This window comes from Peromyscus eremicus, chromosome 15 (genome assembly GCF_949786415.1).
Source record: "Peromyscus eremicus chromosome 15, PerEre_H2_v1, whole genome shotgun sequence".
NCBI lineage: Eukaryota > Metazoa > Chordata > Mammalia > Rodentia > Cricetidae > Peromyscus > Peromyscus eremicus.
Window position 1 is genome coordinate 17,385,051 of NC_081431.1, and position 16,590 is coordinate 17,401,640.

General features: G+C 41.9%; 1 protein-coding gene across 1 annotated transcript; it reads left to right on the top strand.

Moving 5' to 3' along the window:
* The first annotated feature begins 3,749 nt into the window (after positions 1–3,749).
* On the top strand, positions 3,750–13,094 carry Hnrnpu (heterogeneous nuclear ribonucleoprotein U). The gene is made up of 14 exons (XM_059281223.1): positions 3,750–4,583; positions 5,469–5,580; positions 5,669–5,742; positions 7,553–7,692; positions 8,070–8,169; positions 8,718–8,830; positions 9,308–9,571; positions 9,705–9,824; positions 10,255–10,383; positions 10,473–10,641; positions 10,817–11,071; positions 11,335–11,516; positions 11,739–11,810; positions 12,263–13,094. Exons 1-14 carry the CDS (start codon positions 3,959–3,961, stop codon positions 12,314–12,316), a joined length of 2,409 nt encoding a protein of 802 aa, XP_059137206.1. The 5' UTR covers positions 3,750–3,958; the 3' UTR covers positions 12,317–13,094.
* The last annotated feature ends 3,496 nt before the right edge of the window (positions 13,095–16,590 follow it).

Consider the following 16,590-nt stretch of genomic DNA (forward strand, 5'->3'; position numbering starts at 1 on the left):
GTATTTTCTATACCACAGTCATCTGGTAGATGTCAGACAGTTCTGATGCTGTTTATAATTGGAAGGGCTTCTCTAGTAGTCTTATATCACCTTTTGAAAGAATATTCCTTTTGAAAGACTTACTTTTATTTATGTGCATGTATGTGGGTGTAAGCCATGTATGTGAGTGCTTGTAGAAGACAGAAGAGGATTTCAGATCCCCTAGAGCTGGAGTCATAAGCAGCTGTGAACTACCCAGTGTGGGTACTGGGAATTGAACTTGGGTCTTTTGGGAAGAGCAGCATTTGCTCTTAACTGCTGCGCTGTCTCCACCAAGCTGTATCTTCAGCACCCACCTTCTAAGTTCTTTACTCAGCACTCAGGAGCCAGAGACAGTTGAGTCTGAGGCCAACCCGGGCTACACAGCTAGTCCTGGACCATCGACCACTGTTACACGGTGAGATCCTATCTGAAAAGTAAGCAACCAAGAAAAAACATATATGTTTGAATGCACACTTATGTATGAATGAAGTGAGGCTAAGATACAGTTCCGGGAAAGGTACAAGGCCCTAGGTTTGCTCTCTCATGTCATAGACATCAATTTATATATAATATAAATATATATAATATATAAGTAATATATATGTTTTCATGTGTGTAAATAAACACACATATATAAAGTACAAACTCACTATAATTAAGTCACCATTTAGAGTTTTTAAGTGGTAAAATAAAATGTGGAGTGGTAACTATGTTTAAAAACAAATGGTCGGGCCGGGCGGTGGTGGCGCACGCCTTTAATCCCAGCACTCGGGAGGCAGAGCCAGGCGGATCTCTGTGAGTTCGAGGCCAGCCTGGACTACCAAGTGAGTTCCAGGAAAGGCGCAAAGCTACACAGAGAAACCCTGTCTCGAAAAACCAAAAAAAAAAAAAAAAAAAAAAGAAAAAAAAAAAAAAGGTCCTCTGAGCACTGAGAAACCTGTTTTCCTTTTCAGTTTAGTCTAGGACAGCACAAAGGAACAGGTAGTGCTGGTGTGGTGTGGGCATGAAGGTCTTAGCTTCTTTGGGTGTAGAGTAAACAGGATGAAGAGGATCTGCTGCCCCACTGAGCTCTACAAGTATGAAAACCTCTTGGATATAAAACTGTGGATTCAGCCGGGTGATGGTGGTGCACACCTTTAATCCCAGCACTTGGGAGGCACAGGCAGGTGGATCTCAGTGAGTTCGAGGACAGCCAGGTCTACAAAGCGAGTTCCAGGACAACCAGGAATGTTACACAGAGAAACTCTGCCTCTAAAAACAAAAACAATAAAACAAAACAACAAAACAAACAAACAACAACAATAACAACAAAACCCAAAATACTATGGTTCCTTCTGTGCATCTGAAATTGTATGTCACATTCATTACTGAAACCAACAATGTTCTAAGAATGGTTGGTATAAAAACATCTAGTATATTAGCTATATAAACTGTTTTAGTTTAGTGGGGTTTGTAGCTATGTAGGCCTGATGGCTTCAAACTCACTGAGACCTGCTGGCCGCTGTCTCCTGAGTACTGGGATCAAATGTATCCACCACTACATCCAGCTACAGTTTAATTTTTACTGAGTTAGATAGAGATTATTTGCATGTCATTGATATTTAAAAATGCAAATATCTGAGAGCACATAGAACCATAATAATAACATTGTATGCTACCTGATTAAAGGACTAGTAATCCAGTTTATGAATTTGTAAGCCCCTATAGTTATCTTCCATTTTTGAACAAGAGTTTAAATTCTAGTTTGTGGTTCATTTTGGAGCCATTTCGAAGGTCCCCCACCACCTCCACTAATGAGAATGACCAGACTGTACTATATCATTGATTTCAACTCAAATCATTTTATAGATATTAATATTTCCTATTTACTCACTACTCCAGAGTAAGATAAAATGCTTTTTAAAAATGATTTCATCAGGGTGTGGTGGTGAATGCCTTTAATCCCAGTACTCAGGAGGCAGAGGCAGAGGCAGGAGGATCTCAGCCAGCCTGGTCTATATATTGAGTTCCAGGACAGCCAGGGCTACATAGAAAGACCTGGTCTCAAAAACAAAAACAAAACCCCAAAAAACAAAACAAACAAAAACAGCCAACCAACCAAATCTTTTTATTAACCATTTAAATTATATTAGCCAAATAGGGTAGACTTAATTTCTGTACCTCCAAGTTTCAGATGCACAGGAAAAAGACAGGGACAATCATAGCTTTACTGCCAGAACACTGAACAATAGGTATAGCTTAACATTTCAGTGTCCTTGGTTTTTGTCTCAGGTAGCCCAGATTGGCTTTGAACTTTTTAAGTAGCTAAAGATAACACTGTCCCCTCCCCCGCCTCCCCCAGACAAGGTTTCTTTGTGTAGCTTTGGTGGTCCTGGAAATAGCACTATAGACCAGATTGGCCTGGAACTTGGAGATCCACCTGCCTCTACCTCCCTAGCGCTGTGATTAAAGGCCTGTGCCACCACTGCCTGGCTGACACTCAATTTTGATCATTTTGCCTGCATCTCCCAAGTGTTGTAATTATAGATATGTACCACCAGGCCTAGCTTAGGCACAATCCGCACAGGATGGCCCCTGTGTAGAAATTAAATTCTATTTCTACCTAAAAGTTTCAAGAACATAATATGTTTTTAATTATAGAGAAAAAGAGCAACACTTTTTCTTTCTTTCTTTCTTTCTTTCTTTCTTTTTTTTCTTTTTGAGATGCGGTCTGGCTATGTAGCCCAAGGTGGCCTGGACTTTACTGTGTAGCCCTGACTGGCTTTCAACTTTTGATACTTCTGCTTCAGTCTGCCAAGTGACAGGACTAAATCCCAAGCTTTTACTTTTACAAGTTTGTAGACAATTCAGCATGATTAAGTTTAGAGTGTGTTTGACAAAACAGAGAATCAAAGTGCATGATCTAGCTGGGTGTCCTTCTCATGGTAAACTAAGGGATCTCCAAACAGGCGGACCAGATCTGCTGCCGGACAGACTTAAGTCCTGCAAGAGGCCTGTCTTTACAGTACGTCTAGGGGAAACTTCCATGCAATTCCAAGGGTTACTCAAGGGTCACTGGTAAACACGTTGAGTAGTGTGCAAGGCCCACTCTGTGCGCTGTGCGGCACGGAGCAGTACAGCAAGCCAGTTCCCCAGGCCTTGCACCACTGGATATGGAAGAGACAAAAGAAACGCTCTGGCCTCGCCCTTGCGGAACTTAAAAAGTCCGATTGGCAAAGGCAGGGCGTGTAAAAATTAAACTGCAATTAAGTGGAGGGAAAACAAATCAAAAGCAAACCATTTCTGTATAACAATCGCTCATTTGTGCTCTACACAGCAGCAGTGGAAACTTGAAGGACTTTTTAAACCAAGAGCCGGAGGGACAGACAAAAAAAAGCCAAACTAAGATGGAAGAAAGGAGGGCGTCCTCGAGTGGGAAATGCCAGGTGAGGACCGAAGGCGGGTGGAGGAAGAGCCTCCTCCGGGCGACAGAGGCAGGCCGCCACTTGAGCGCGGCCAGCGAAAACCCGGAAAGGCCGGTGGCCGCCGCGGCCGGTCGGTTTAACCGAAAGGCGGCTTCCTGCAGCCTCCATTTGCGCGGGCGGGGCCCAGCGCGGAGGTCGCACCGTGGGGGCGGGGCGGGGCGGGGCGGGGCCTGCGCGCGCAGGCGCCCTGGCGGGCGTCGCCTCGGCAGGGGGCGGGGCGCCTATATTACGTGCGCGGCGCCGCCCCTGCGAGAGGACGTTGCGTGCTCGCTCGCGCCAGGCGAGTCTCCGCGTCTTGCCTCGCGAACTCGGTGAAAGGAATTGGCGCCGTTCGACACCAGGCGGGTCCGCTCTGCAGCACTCAGCCATCTCCAGCCGCAGCCGCCGCCCGGGCCGACCAGCCGCCGCCGCCGCCGCCGCCGCCGCCACAGGCCGAGGGAGCCAGCAGTCCGCGGTGAACCGGGGCCCTCACCATGAGTTCTTCGCCTGTTAATGTCAAGAAGCTGAAGGTGTCGGAGCTGAAGGAGGAGCTCAAGAAGCGGCGCCTCTCCGACAAGGGCCTCAAGGCCGATCTCATGGATCGACTCCAGGCCGCGCTGGACAACGAAGCCGGCGGCCGCCCCGCCATGGAGCCCGGGAACGGCAGCCTCGACCTCGGGGGCGATGCGGCCGGGCGCTCGGGAACGGGCCTCGAGCAGGAGGCCGCGACCGGCGCCGAAGACGACGAGGAGGAGGAGGGCATCGCCGCTCTGGACGGCGACCAGATGGAGCTGGGCGAGGAGAACGGGGCGGAGGGGGCGGCTGACGCGGGAGCCATGGAGGAGGAGGAGGCGGCGTCGGAAGACGAGAACGGCGACGACCAGGGCTTCCAGGAGGGGGAGGACGAGCTGGGCGACGAGGAAGAGGGCGCGGGCGACGAGAACGGCCACGGGGAGCAGCAGTCCCAACCGCCGGCGGCGGCGGCGGCGGCGGCGCAGCAGCCCGCCCAGCAGCGCGGGGCTGCCAAGGAGGCCGCGGGCAAGAGCAGCGGCCCCACCTCGCTCTTCGCGGTGACGGTGGCGCCGCCCGGGGCGAGGCAGGGCCAACAACAGGCGGGAGGTAAGAAGAGGAAGGCGGAAGGCGGCGGGTGAGGGCTGCGGTGGGGGCGCGCGCGGCGGGAGGCCCGCGTGGGGACCGTGCCCCAGGCCGGCCGGGGGGCCCCCCACCTCCCCACCCCCAGGGGCGGGCGCCGCGGGAGAGGGGGGGCGGGGAAGCCCGGGGCCGCCGAGAGGATCCGCTCGCCATGCCGGCGGCGCCTCCATTATGTATGTCGGGCTCCGGGGGGGGGGGGGAAGCTGCAGCTGCCGCGGTGGGGGGGGAGGAGCCCGGGCGGGCGGGCGGGCAGGCGGGAGCGCCGGCCGCTGGAGCGCTGCGTGCGCGCGGTTCGGGCACATGTCTGAAGGGGGGGGGAGGGGGAAGGTCCCGGGGCGGGCGGGCGGGCGGGCTTTGGCGGCTCAGCGCCGCGGTATTGTGCAAGGGAGCACAGGGGCTCGGTGTGACGTCACTTCCGGCGGGAGGCGCCCGGCGCGGGGAGTGGGGCGGAAGCTCAGTACAATGCGGCGGCGGGGCACGCGGGCTCGGGGGGGGGAGGGGAGCTGGGCCCACGCTGCCCCTCCCCCTCCCCCCCGCTGGAGCGGTGCGCGGCGCACGTGGGCCCCGGGCCCGCATCGCGCGGTTCTTATTCTTTAAACGCTCTCCGGCACCTGAGGCTGGCAAAATTAGCGTCTTTCGACTGCGTCACTGTCTCCAGTCCAATTCCAGACCGATGAATATATTTATATATGTTTTTAAAAATTCCCATTCATTTCGTGGGTTCAAAAGTCACCGAACCAGTCTGGGAGAGAAGCAGTAATAGCTCTTGAGGCTCCAAACAGAAAGGGGTGCTTTTCTCCATTATTTAGTCTGCGGCCTGATGTCTTAAGGCGGTGTTGTGTGTCGTTATAGGAGACGGCAAAACAGAACAGAAAGGAGGAGATAAAAAGAGAGGTGTTAAAAGACCTCGTGAAGATCATGGTCGGGGATATTTTGAGTACATTGAAGAAAACAAGTACAGCAGGTAGAGGATCCTAACCTAGTTTTCGTTTGTCACCCATTCTTTATGCATGGTGGGAAAAGCTGTATCAGGAGACAATTCTGTCTTTCAGAGCCAAGTCTCCTCAGCCACCTGTTGAAGAAGAAGACGAACACTTCGATGACACAGTGGTTTGTCTTGATACTTGTAAGTGAAGAGGACTTTCCCGCTCTTTTTTTTTACATTTTTAAGTGCAGTGTTATTTTGGTTTTAAGTGTTAGGAAAAGTGTGTTCTTTAGAGAAAACCCGTTAGAGATTTGTTTTAAAACAGGAAGGTAATAATAGCTCATGTTCAGGTTACAGTCGTTTAATACTTAGCACCACTTAGGTTGTATTGGTATTTTTTACAAGTTTTACTAATGGGTAACATTTTTATGACTTGGAAGTTCTCAAAACGTAGGGATGTAAAACTAATACCGATTTTTGTTCAGCTTTCAGAAACTTGTTTTTTAAAAACCTGCCTGTAACTTGTCCTTAGATAGGTAATATGATAATTTTTTGTGGAACTTTTAAGTGAGCTATTTGGGCTAGTTGAATAATTACTAATGATTTTCCCATTAGCACACAAGTATATTCCCTATTCTAAGGATTGTAATATTACCTTTTCAATAACTGCTCTTTTGTTCTCAATTCCAGTTCAGTAGCTGCTGCTTTAACCTAAGTTGATTTCTTCCAAAGACCTGGGGCAGCAGCAGTGGGCTATGTGAGCCACTAGCTTTCTTCAGCAGCGATGGTATCAATGGCAGCGCTGTAAACATGCTCCTTTACCCAGTTGGATTGCAATTGAGTATGAGGAAGTATTGCAAACCATGTAATGGGCTTTAGCTGTCAGATTTGTATTTTGATTCTTTGAGGAGGTTCGTTATTAGTTTAGTATTTGATAAGGATGTGGAACATTAAGTGTGAGCAGAGTTAAAAAAATAGGTCATTAAATAAAGAGTTAAAGGTTCCACAGGGTGGAAGGGGTTAAAAACTTGATTCTCATGTTTCCTTATATAAATTGTGTTCAGAGTCCTGAGAGTTAATTAAATGTTAAACTTGGCTGGTTTCTGACTGCATACCTTTTACAGTCAGTTAAGTCTTGAAAGAGAGAGGAGAAAACAGCTGGTTTGGAAGTTTTGTGGTTTACTGAAATGTAAAAAACTTTGGAATTCACAAGGTGATTTAGCCATGATGGAATGAGTGGTTAACATTGCTACTTAGGAAGTAGAGTTTCTAGATCCAGTCAGCCAGGAATTTTATGAACAAAGCTTGAGAATTTCAAACTAGATGAATTCAATAAAAACCAACAGCTTTCTAATTTAACATTAGTTGTCGAGTGAGAATTCTGAGAAGCTGTGCATAATGAGCTCTAGTGACCCAGAGACAGCCAGGCTAAAGACTGGATTTGTATAATCCAAGCAGCAGTTAATTCCTAGTTGTGATACTTTACCAGGTTGGGTAAAGCAGACCTAAAAGGCTACACATTAACTGTTTAGACCCCAGGTTTGTGGGTTGAGCTGGCTTCCAACTTTTCAGAAATGAGTTAAGGTTCTGGACCCTGGTGTTAGTCTACAAAGCACAGGATCAGCAGCTCTCCTAAAATACTTGGTGGTGGCTTCCCTTCCGTTTTTATTGTCACTGGTAAATTCTACCTGGTTCTGGCATGCTTCACTGCTGTCCTCTACTGCTTGCCTCTAAATCAAGGTAAAGAGCAGAGCAGGTATGTATTGATGTCGCATTGTCTCAATCATTTTACATACTTAAAGCACTTCAAACTTCGGTATTAATTGGCAGTTGACTTTTTAGTACATGATTAAGACTGCCTTGGTGGGAGTGGGGCTCAAAATGAGAGTAGGAACAAAAGCATGATAAAAACAATTTTCAGCAGTAATAAATGAGAAACATCTAAATTTTGTCTACATAGCTGAAATACATTGGATGTCAAAAAATAATTTGGCATTTGATATAATTTCAGATAACTGTGATCTGCATTTTAAAATATCAAGAGACCGCCTCAGTGCTTCTTCCCTTACTATGGAGAGTTTTGCTTTTCTTTGGGCTGGAGGAAGAGCATCTTATGGTGTGTCAAAGGGCAAAGTCTGTTTTGAGATGAAGGTAAATGGAATTTTGTGACTTCTCAGGAACTTTGTATTGATTGGTTGTACAGGTCAAAGGGACCTCTTAAGTCTTCTCAGGGTCTCAGGAGAAGAAATGTTTTCTATCAAAAAAATTTAATAGAAAACATCTTTGATATCAGAATATAAAGCAGTAACTTACGTTGTTGGGGTATTCCTTTAAATCTACATAAATTCAGACCTTTGTTAGTGCCATGTATCAACTTAGTTCTGAATGGGGGAAGGAATGTGATTAGCTAAAGATTGGATGCTTTCTCTTTGTATTAATAGTGTGGAAGAAGGTGACCCATAGCCCAAATGAAATAAGTTCAAGGGATTGTCTTGTTTTACAGCTTAATCATGTTATTTCATTTTTAGGTAACAGAGAAGATCCCAGTAAGGCATTTATATACAAAAGATATTGACATACATGAAGTTCGGATTGGCTGGTCACTAACTACAAGTGGAATGTTGCTTGGTAAGTTTACATTTCAGTGCCGTGGAAGCATAAATGTTTAGGATCTGGTTACAGTATTAAATGAGACCTAGAAAGTGTTGTAAGCTTTGATTTTTACCCATTCGGTGTTACTATTTTAGAGCTAGAAAGTACAGGCAAGGATAGTTTTCCTTTTTCTTTGTTCTTCTGTAATTTTAAAGATGGTTAAAATAGACTACTTTTGACATGTAAACTGTCAATTTAATATATATCCTACCAGACTGTAAATCATTTGGTATAGAGGCAGATCTGTCAGATTGTTAGTTTGTCTGCTCACTAATGATTCTTTTGGCATACTTTTTGGTTTTTTCGCGACAGGGTTTCTCTGTGTAGCTTTGTGCCTTTCCTGGAACTCACTTGGTAGCCCAGGCTGGCCTGGAACTCACAGAGATCCGCCTGGCTCTGCCTCCCGAGTGCTGGGATTAAAGGCGTGCGCCACCACCGCCCGGCTTTAGCATACATTTTAAATAGGTGAGATGAGTCTTCAGGCTGTTTAGACCCTAATTTTAAGTTTTTGTTTTTCTTTTTAGGTGAAGAAGAGTTTTCTTACGGGTATTCTCTGAAAGGAATAAAAACATGCAACTGTGAGACAGAAGATTATGGAGAGAAGTTTGATGAAAATGATGTGATTACATGTATTGCTGTAAGTTCTCTGTAAATGTCAGTAGCTGTGTTTATAAATTAAATTCTTATCAGTGTGATTAAATTAGTTCTGGGTTAAAGACAGGAGGGGCTTGGGAAAGGAGGCTCAGTGGGTAAGGTTCTGCTGTGTGAGCATGAGTTTGGATATCTTGCAGCCATGTGAAAAAAAAAATCTTAGCACAGCAGGAGGCATCTAACTTGAGTTTAGGGTGGGAGTGGATAAGGAACAGCCTCCAGCTCTAGGTATAGTGACAGGAATACATGGAACGCTGGCTAAACAAAAGCACTTGAATTGAGGAAAAAGACATTTCAAGGATCACTAACACATTTTGACAGAAAAATAAGAATGGCCTGAAAAACATCCTCTAAGGCCTGAAACATGTTATATTAACTGCAGCGTGAATGTACATCTGTATATCTTGACAAGTTTAGAAGGCTCTGAAATCAGTTACAAGCTGTTTAAAATTCTGTTCAACAGAACTTTGAAACTGATGAAGTTGAACTCTCCTATGCGAAGAATGGACAAGATCTTGGTGTTGCCTTCAAGATCAGTAAGGAAGTTCTTGCTGACCGGCCACTGTTCCCACATGTTCTCTGCCATAACTGTGCAGTTGAATTTAATTTTGGTCAGAAGGAAAAGCCATACTTTCCAATACCTGAAGACTGTACCTTTATCCAAAATGTCCCCTTAGAGGACCGAGTTAGAGGACCAAAGGGACCTGAAGAGAAGAAGGATTGTGAAGTAAGTTATTTTTAATGTGGTATCTGCTGATGGTTTGAGAATAGTGAGCAAGGCTGGGTGGATTATAATACTGTTAATGCTTAGATGAATGATTGAGTGAAAGTATCATCTGTTTGCCCCTCCCCCTCTGTAGGTTGTAATGATGATTGGCTTGCCAGGAGCTGGGAAAACTACCTGGGTTACTAAGCACGCAGCTGAAAATCCTGGGAAATACAACATTCTTGGTACAAATACCATTATGGACAAAATGATGGTAAGTAAAATTGAAATTTAAAGTGTCTAGAAGAGAGTGGGGATAATTCTGAGGGAAGGTACTTACTTGACTAGTACACACTCTACTGGCATTAATCTTAGCACTATAACAAATAAATGGGCTCAGAAAGTAACTGAGGTTAACCATGGCTTGTGTTTCCATTCATTATTAATATCTGTGGGTAGAATTTTTGCTAAAACAAAATAGAATATTAAGTAATTTTATCTGTAAGAAACTATCTTCCAGTGACTGCTCTGCCATAAATTAATTCTTAACAATTTGAAGAGAAAAGCCCCCCCCCCCTTTATTGTAGCAATGATGAAAGGATGCAATTGAATTACTTGTAAAATGGTACCTGGTGTCCTGTATGTAGTTTAAAGCTTTTACTAAATGTGTAACTTGAAGTATACAAATTAAAACATTTTTGTAGGTGGCAGGTTTTAAGAAGCAAATGGCAGATACTGGAAAATTGAACACGCTGTTGCAGAGAGCCCCACAGTGTCTGGGGAAGTTTATTGAGATTGCTGCCCGCAAGAAGCGAAATTTTATTCTCGATCAGGTAAGCAGTAGTTTTGAAGTTTTTTTTTTAAAAGGCTAATTGATATGGTGTAAGGTTAATGTCTTTAACTGTTCACTTTTCCCCTTAAGACAAATGTGTCTGCTGCTGCCCAGAGGAGGAAAATGTGCCTGTTTGCAGGCTTCCAGCGAAAAGCTGTTGTAGTTTGCCCAAAAGATGAAGACTATAAGCAGAGGACACAGAAGAAAGCGGAAGTAGAGGGGAAAGACCTACCAGAACATGCTGTCCTTAAAATGAAAGGCATGGATTTTTTTTTTCCCTTTGTGTGTGTGTGTTAGTTTCTTAACCATCAGTACTGTTAGAGATGATACTAATCTTGGTAATAGAAATGTTTCACATTTGTAATTGGTTGACAGAATTACAGATATTCAGAGATAATAGTTCTATAAGTTTAATCTGACTTTATTCCCTGTAGGAAACTTCACCCTGCCAGAGGTGGCTGAATGCTTTGATGAAATAACCTATGTTGAACTTCAGAAGGAAGAAGCCCAAAAGCTCTTGGAGCAATATAAGGAAGAGAGCAAAAAGGCACTCCCACCAGAGAAGAAGCAAAACACTGGCTCAAAGAAGAGCAATAAAAATAAGAGTGGCAAGAACCAGTTCAACAGAGGTGGTGGCCACAGAGGACGTGGAGGATTTAATATGCGAGGGGGCAATTTCAGAGGTGGAGGCAAGTTTAATTTTAGTGTTCTGCTTAATTGAAATTTAAAAACGAGCTGAGGATCTTAGAGTTAGGATTGTGGTGAAATAGCTAAGTAGGAAGTTAATTTCTCAGATAATTCTATGCTACCATGTACAACTAGTATATAATTTTAAACTCATGCTAGGTATACAAGTAGATAAAGTGGCATTAGTTGTTTTTCACTAATGTTATAACTTTACTGTATGAACTCTCTGTATGGCAGAACTAAACTAAATTCTGCTTCCATTTAGCTCCTGGGAATCGTGGTGGATATAATAGGAGAGGCAATATGCCACAGAGAGGTGGCGGTGGTGGAAGTGGGGGAATTGGCTATCCATACCCCCGTGGCCCTGTTTTTCCTGGCCGAGGTGGTTACTCAAACAGAGGGAATTACAACAGAGGTGGAATGCCCAACAGAGGGAACTATAACCAGGTAATGACTCCAAAAGATGCTGACATCTATAATTTGTCCTAGAAAGTTGTAGGTGTCATTGACATAGTTGTGAGACAATTTAGTTTATTGATCTTTGCTTTTTAGATGTACTAACAGTAGCAATCAGTGAGCAATGGGGTGTAAAGGGTTTCTGCATGCCTCTTAAAAGTGTCCACCTTTGCTTCAGAGCTCTTTATTTACAGATTTCTTTCCTTTTCTTAGAACTTCAGAGGACGAGGAAACAATCGTGGCTACAAGAATCAATCTCAGGGCTACAACCAGTGGCAGCAGGGTGTAAGTAATTTCTTAAGTGATTACATAAATTATAGTGCTTTATGTTTACAAGATTCAGATGGAAGTTCTTAATAGGGATTGAAGTGTTCCATATATTAAGTAGAACAAGTTGTCTATTACTGTGTTATAAATTGTAACCATGGATAGGCTGGAGTTTAACAGTTTTTAGATAAAGTAATATTTACTACATATGTTTTATTACATGGTTCTTTTTAATAGTTTTAATTACATAAACTAACCCAAGTCTTGTGTTTCTTTTTGTAATGTGTATTGGTAAATAATATGGATAATTGGTAAATTAAAACTAAGTCTCTGGTCTGATAGAAATTAAGTGTGACAAGTATAAATTTGTTTCCAGCAATTACTCTGAATTAGATCATTGTCATTTCCTAAAAACAATTTGAGTGGCTTATTGATGTTTTTTTCTTTAAAAACAAAATTTTCTCTTACAGCAATTCTGGGGTCAGAAGCCATGGAGTCAGCATTATCACCAAGGATATTATTGAATACCCAAATAAAACGAACTGATACATATTTCTCCAAAACCTTCACAAGAAGTCGACTGTTTTCTTTAGTAGGCTAACTTTTTAAACATTCCACAAGAGGAAGTGCCTGCGGGTTCCTTTTTTAGAAGCTTTGTGGGTTGATTTTTTTTCTTTTCTTTTTTGTACATTTTTAATTGCAGTTTTAAAGTGAATCGTAAGAGAACCTCAGCATTGTGCACGATAAGAGAATGTGTCAGTATTTCAGGGTTCTACATTTTATCTGTAAAATGTGACTTTTTTTTTTATCACAACAAAAGTAAAATGTTGCTTTGTACCTGGTGTCTTTTATTAAGCATTTACTCCCCCATTTCTCACAGAGAATAACAGTCGGGAGTCATTGTCACAATAAAATAGCAATGTTAGCAACCAGATTCATGGAAGGACTAAGGTCCTCATGAATTGCATAAGATTCTGTACTGCTCATATTACACTCCATCCTCTCTGTAAACTGGTGGGTAATAGTGGAAGGGAAATTTCTGACAAACCGGGAAGGCTATTCTTTTTTTCTGTTTAACAATGGAATTGGAAAAATTGGGAATGAAGATAAAATTTGGAACCAAGATTGAGAAGATGGAGTGTATGTAGAAGGGCTGTTAAAAATGTAAACTTGGTTGCATTATATGTGGAGGCTCAAACTTGTGAAGGTTAAATACCATAAAATTTTCCATTTGTTCTGCATTTTGATTCTGAAAAGAAAGCTGGCTTTGCCCATTTCTTATTAAAAAAAACTTGTTGTAAATCCAGTTGTCTAATGGGATCTATATGAAGTTAGCTATGTCTGTATGCCCTTCTCCCACAAATACTGTATAACTAGTGTGCTTGTAGTAGTTAACTCCACCATCTTTGTAAGCTAATGAAATTGTGAGTCACCCATTTATACCTTTTAATCATGTCAGTTCTTGAATGGGTATCTCCTTAGCCTGCTGATTTCTTTTTCTTTCTAAAGAAAGTGGGTGGAGAAATTAATTTAGACGTTTGTTTGCAATAAAAAGAATTCATTTTACTCTTGTTTGGGATTCTCGCCATCAAGGTTCAAAATCCCTTTATACTACAACTCCCAAGAGGAGAAGTTAAGTGTGTGCTTTCTGGACAGCTTATTCTTTTACTCTGTACTTTGGAACATTTAGGTTTTAAAAACTTAAATGTATACTGATGATTTATACTATAAAGCTGAATTCTTCCCTTCCCCTCCCCCCCAAGACGGCTTTTAACATTTATGAGGGGCAAAGGTACTGGATGGGAGAAGTTAATGCTCAGTTGATCATGTTTACAAAATGCGAATGGCTGTCCTCTCCTGATTATATACATATGATACATGAAACTTTGGGAACAGATGCTTTTAGAAGCCATCATGCAAGCCGCTAGTCATTGATTTCACTACTACACAATACTGCTAACTTAACTAGCTATATGTTGATAACATTAGATCCCCAAATTGTAATTTTATTGGGTTTGCACAGAACACTTAAACCTTCTAAAGGAGCCTCACTATGTGAAGTGAGGAATCAGGAGTCAAACTGTAGAACTAAAACTAGATTTTAGTCTAGCGTGCCAGTGTTTTTTAGCCTGCTTCTGGTAAGTTCAGGTTTCCTATATTACTGGTTGCTTTAGGATTTTGTTTAGGTATTTTGAATCAGATGTTTTTAAAATACGAGTTTATTATACTGTACTACTGGAAATTGCTACAGCTAGTTTTAGATGAAACAAGTTGCCATAGAAATAATTAACACTAAAAGGTATCTTGGCATCTAGGTATCTAGCAGTAAACTTACTGCTAGCAATCATTAGTATGAGTAACTGCTGTGTGTGTATATATATATATATATATACATACATTATTAGGACTATATTCCTAACCTGAGGTACAATTCAAAAAACTTAAATTTAGATCAATCAGTGTTGATCCTAATATTTTAATTTGTGCCTTTCAAAAACCTTGTATAGACCTGTTACTAGAGACTCAACAGGAGAAACAAGGGTCAACTAACAGTATTGGACAGGGGAAAAATAAAATGCTTTGTGGGAGTAGTCTCTACACTAAGAATTAGATCTATGCTTATAAATTCTCTTAAGTAATTTAGTAAGAGTGAATGCATACAAAATCAGACCTGAAGGAAAGAATTGACTTAAAGTATGCCCAGTTGTAAACAAAATTGAAACATTGGTTTTGAAACAAATATTGACTAGAAAAAACCAGGAGATTGTTTTTGGTTCAAGACATACTTTCAATCAAGCTGGGCATAGCAGCACAGACTTGTTATGAATCTACAGAGGAGCAGGAAATTTACCACAAGCCTGGGCTATATATTTCATAGTGAGAGCCCTTTAAAGGTACTCCTTTCCCTTCAGTAAAAAGTACTTTTGTAGAAACAGTTAATGAAATCCAATGCCTGCTGAGCAAAAGTGGGGGAGAGGGGAAGGGGACATGGCTACAGTTGTAGATCAGTGGTGTAGAGCACTTGCTTAACAATACTTAAAGGCAATGGAGTTGGTCAACACTGGTATTTAGGAAAATAGTGTATATTACTGGCAAGGAAATTAGAATAAACTTGGTATGGTCTCAGAAGTTTCTGATAGGAACACAGTACATATTGAGGGCCTTGGCTGTGACTAAGAAGGCTTATTTAGCCTAAAAGCAATTTTTAGATTTATTCTAGGAAACTTGGTATTTTTAACATTTGTGCTTAGGTTGTGTTTTGTATTTAAGATTTCCTGTTAATGGGAATTGATGACTTTTTTTTTTTTAGCTTGCTCATTAATGTAATTATGAGCCTAATAGACTACAATGCACAAAAATACTTGAATAGATTTTTAGGTAGTATATAGTTGGTTGTAAAGGCCTAGTTGTATGTACATCAACGTGAATATAATTTTTTTTGAAAAAAATACAATAAGCTTAAAACTCCTAATACCCTTTTTACATAAATGTAATATATATATTTTTATTAAAGTAAACAGAATTTGTGGCAGATTACATTCCAGTATTCATTCAGTTGTTTTCCCTAGAAAGATATGAACAAAAATAATTTACCTGAAGTGTTTTTAGTAAAATTCATAAGATGGTTTGAGTCAATTTTTTTTATATATTAGAATATTTAAGGGTACCTTGGCATTGGAAGTAATGTTTGGAAACTGCTAAGTTGTAACTTTTTTGTTGTAATAGTAGCTAAGCCAAGATTGTTAAAGACCCTATGTGGTTAGTGATACCTATCCATTGAGGGTATAGCTAGGCCAAGGTTGCTTGAAAGGACTTATTATAAGCCACAGATGATGGAATAATAGCTTTGTGGCTTGTCTAAAACACTCAGAGACTCTCCCTAGGAAGCCTTTTCCTTGCATGATTTGTAGTTTGCATTTGAGCAAAGGGGTAGACACAACTCTTACCTCTGCTAATTACTATTAAAGATGGAAAAGCCTAGCCAGTTAGTACTGAGTTTTTAGTACCTAGGTTTTTTGTTGTTGTTGTTTGTTTTTTCCCTCCCTTTTTTAGTATGGGTACATGCTTGTAAGAGACAAGTATTCAAAGAACTTTGGCTAACTCATGTTGGAGTGGCCTTTGTCTCCTTAATCCTTGTCACTAACCTTTTGTTCCAAAGCCCTTGGGAGTGATCTCTGTATAGTACTGATTTGATAGGAGTATGCACCTTTTGAGTTTTGGTGTAGAATAGTAGTTAATAGTGGTTAAAACCAGGGATCATCTTTCCCCAAGATTAATTACTTAAGAAAATTAAACATCGTAGTTTATAATTATAAGCCCAGTGCCAGTATGGCTAATGGGTGTGGAAGATAAATGTTAGGCCAGTAATCTGTTACCAGGACATTGGTTTGTAGTCACCTATCTGCCTAATAGCTTGGGAAAGTTCTGTATGCCAAATTTTAGTGTATACTTGTAGCATAACAAGAGAAGTGGGATGGAGAGTTTCCTTTTGAACAGCTGGGCCTGCATACTGTATTCAGTGTCACAAATGACATTTTAGGGTACTGTGTATTCTGGAAAACTGTCCTCTAGAAAGGTTCCAGGCATTTCTTTGGACCTTGTGTGGCAGTGGCATAATGCCATATTCAACCTCTGTAAGTTAGTCTGGGATTTAGGTTTGAGCGAGCTAACAGCTGAACTTTGAATTGTTGGCTTGCTTTCCTTTGATTGTCCCATTGGGTAAGACTACAGAAAAGAGTTTACCCACTTAAAAAACATCCTACACTTGGACACCTAAAAGTTGGTACTGACCAAAAAT